Source organism: Triticum urartu, chromosome 3 (assembly GCF_003073215.2).
Source record: "Triticum urartu cultivar G1812 chromosome 3, Tu2.1, whole genome shotgun sequence".
Lineage (NCBI taxonomy): Eukaryota > Viridiplantae > Streptophyta > Magnoliopsida > Poales > Poaceae > Triticum > Triticum urartu.
In genome coordinates this window covers 685,110,800-685,114,267 of record NC_053024.1, presented here as the reverse complement: position 1 = coordinate 685,114,267, position 3,468 = coordinate 685,110,800, and the positions used below count along the sequence as shown (strand labels likewise).

Sequence of the window (3,468 nt, the reverse complement as noted above, 5' to 3'; positions counted from 1 at the left end):
AACACATTATTCTCCGACAACAAACCGACGGCGCTGCAGTTCTAGATGAAGAAGAAATCATACAAGGTATGGTTAGAACTGATGTTTCAGTAGTTCATCCACTAGCCTATGGACATTTTGAGCTCCTGATAGTCTACTACTCTGGTTCGGTGATCAGGTGGACACACTTATTCTCTAAACAGGATAAAATCTATGTAATATGAAGTACAAAAAAGGTACTGAATCTACAATACCCTTGTAGAAACATTAACGACCAACTGCGTGACAAATATTTATAAGCAGAGAACATCTTTAGTTTAGTTCTTTAACAACATTCATGCTGCAGATTGTGTTTCTTTAGTAATGCCCATAAATGCAACGAACAAACTACAAATGCAACTAGTTCAAGGGGCTCAAGCATAGACATGTCAGAGCATTTCAAAAATAGATGAAACATTCCTTTCATACCCAGGCCACATCATACAACAGCTTGACAAACCGTTAGTAAGCAAATCTAAAACCATTTCTTGCACAGTACATATATGACATTGCAAAGATGGTTCCATTGCAGGAGCAAAATCCAAAAGTTGACAAAATTTGGGCCAACATTTAGTACTGCCAGAAATTAAGCACCACATTGCATTTGCTAGGAAGTAGTAATACAAGAGAAGAACAAGTGGACACATCTAAATAAGATAGCATCCTTCAAGCACGATAATAGATGTCGCATTAGGTTGATACCAAATAGTACTAATTAAGACATCAAACTGTACTTCCACTAAAGGTGATCTAACATAGGATCTACCTGTTTCTTACCCTTAACCAGGCAAGGCATAATAACCATAATAACTAAACGAAAGACTAGAATGGAAACAAGAAGAATTACTTAGCAAATGCATAGCCTTCTTGTCGGATCCATATCAGTATCCGATCTGCCGACGCCTTATGGAATCTGTTGCAAGGCCAGTTGAGAGTCCGGGTTGTTGATGGTGTAGCTGGCCAGAAGGTGGATGATGGTGTAAGGACGGTCAGCGACCAGGACAAACTTCTTGTCCTGCTTCACAAAATCAGCAGCTTCAGAGATCCTCTCCATTTTGTTATCCTTGATGTTGCACTTGCATATATGAGCGGATGAACCTATATGTTCAGTGTAGTACACACAGTCTGGCTCAGTTCCTGGGAACTCATCAACATCGACGGAGAAGCACCTGTGGTCACCGATGAAGATGGCATATCTGTCTGGGGTCTTCAGAAGACAGAGGTTACTTGTCTCGGTGTCATATTGAAGAGCAAAGAGAGCCGAGACTCCATGTGGATTCATGATCTTCATGACGATACATATATGCCCATGCAAATCCACTAGGAAACACCGCATGCCGTACCCATGTCCAGGAAGATCAAGGGAGAGAACCTCGGTAACAGGAGCAAGATCAACCGGCAGAAATTTGCCTAAGCAAATAATCATCTCACGAACTACGGATGCTTCAGAAAAGCTTGCGTAGACACCACCCACGACCGCCTTCCGGAAGAAATCGTAAGCTAATAATGGCTGCTTATGGTTGTATCTGACGAAACTTTCACTGTGACGAAGTAGCCGTCGAGAGTGGTGGCCACGATGTGGTGGTCGCCGAGCTGCGGAAAATTCTTGCGGAGGAAGCGGCCGGTGACGGTGTTCAACAGGAGCAGATTCCCTTGGCTGTGGAAGGCCTCGTCGAGGACGATCCACCGGCTCGGGCGAAAGCGGGCGTCGGAGGCTTCGCTCCTTGGGTCGTCGGTGGCGGCGCGCCAGCCGGTGCAGATGGCGCGGTAGTCCATGTACCAGTCGAGGTTGTTGTCGTCGAGGAAGGAGTCGGCGATGCGGCGGACGAGGTCGCCCGGAAGCGTGGACCACCCGTCTCCGGCCGCCATGGCTGGGACCGCCGGAGAGGATTCTGCAAAACTCGGATCTTTCTTCTCCCTTGTAGCAGCAGGCGGAAGCTCGCCGGACGCGGCCGCCATTGCCGCACGCTCCGGTTCTTGCGACATGAGCGCGCCTCTCCTTCTAGATGGCCTGTAAAAAAACCAAGGGAAGATACAGCGTGAAGGAGACTGCATAAAGAAATGAACAGACTAGAGCAAGGATTCGGTGGTTACCAGTTCTATCTACGGAGGAACACAGCAAGACCGGCGGCCGAGGGAGGAGATGAGATGAGGTAAATCGGAGGAGAGTGTTCAAATGGAACGGAAGAGGGGGAGGAGAAAAAGGTGCCTCCGTTTCGAAATATAAGATTCTTCCAAGATTTCAATATAGGCTATGTATGAATATATGTAGACATATTTTAGAGTATAAATTCATACGTTTTGCTAATTTTAGAAAACTTAGCAACGAAGGGAGTAACGATGAATGCCAGTTGTTGAAAAACTCACGCACCCCACGCCAGCAGGACCAGCTGCATGCAGCATGCGTCACATCCCCACCGAGCCGGCCGCAACCCTTCGGTTTGAAAAAGGCCAAAGTTAAAATTATCAAGGATGAGTCGGAGATAATAAAAAAAAACTCAAAAGGCTAGTTTTCAAATTTGAAAAACTAACTTAAACGTGCACGGGCATTTTTATTGAACAATTTACCAATAGTTACATGGACATACTTATGACTTTTTTTTACTCCGCATATAAGATTTGTTGGTCATTTTAGTGACTTATATGCAGACTAAAATGAACTAGAGGCAAAACTTACATTTTTTCAGGGATAGGAATATTCATATATAAATTAGGAAATATCTAAAAGTACTTTTTTCATATATACTCAACAAATTTCTCGGCAACACGACAACGGTGATGCGTGGTCGAGTTGTGGCTCTCGACAAGCAATGCCTGACGGAGGCGTTGGTGATCCAACATAGTGATCTTCAATGGCGGCCTGACCTGACTAGGTCACGAGAGAAGAGGATGTCGCGGCATCGCCTTGGACGGGTTGTGTGATTTTTTTTTCTAGGTTTTCTGTAGGAGTCTTTGAGTTTGGTTTGAGGTTGGCGATGTCCCTATCTAGGAATAATGTTCTCCCCGCTATTTCTCTGTTTCGTTGCTGTGTTTATCATTGGGCCATGTGGAGTCGTGTCTCTGACGGTTCTTCCGGGATCCGGTTGATTTAGGTTCCTGGTGGATTTGTCTAGATTGGATGCATTCATGGTCTTTGAAGTTTCTATAAGGTCCTATCGGCGCTTTATTCTTGGAGGTGACGATTTGCTTTGCAGATCACTACCGCCTAACTGTTTCTAGTCTGCATTGACGAGTTCCCGATCGTTGCTTCTATGGGCTTTTGAGTTTTACAATGTTTGCTCAGCAAAGGCAGAGGTCTAGAGGCAGCTTGGAGCTATGCTCACGACACGCCACCAATTAAGACAGGAGGAAGTAATTTTTGACGCCCCAATGATTTGAATGTAATTTTATCTTTCTGTATGGTTTTGTTTGTAATGAATGTGTGATGCTTAATATAAGACCTTGATATTT

At 44.8% G+C, this 3,468-nt stretch overlaps 1 protein-coding gene across 1 annotated transcript; it reads right to left on the bottom strand.

The window, feature by feature from the left end:
* Positions 1-922: 922 nt before the first annotated feature.
* Positions 923-1,977, bottom strand: LOC125547171. The gene is made up of 2 exons (XM_048711159.1): positions 1,601-1,977; positions 923-1,559 (listed from the first exon to the last, which is right to left on the bottom strand). The coding sequence occupies exons 1-2, from the start codon at positions 1,975-1,977 to the stop codon at positions 923-925; spliced, it is 1,014 nt and encodes a 337-aa protein (XP_048567116.1).
* Positions 1,978-3,468: the final 1,491 nt, after the last annotated feature.

Coding starts and splice junctions, on each gene's coding strand:
- LOC125547171 (XM_048711159.1), bottom strand. CDS start 1,977: ATGGCGGCCGCGTCCGGCGAGCTTCCGCCTGCTGCTACAAGGGAGAAG. Junction 1,560..1,600: donor TTTCCGCAGCTCGGCGACCA/CCACATCGTGGC, acceptor ACTTCGTCACAG/TGAAAGTTTCGTCAGATACA.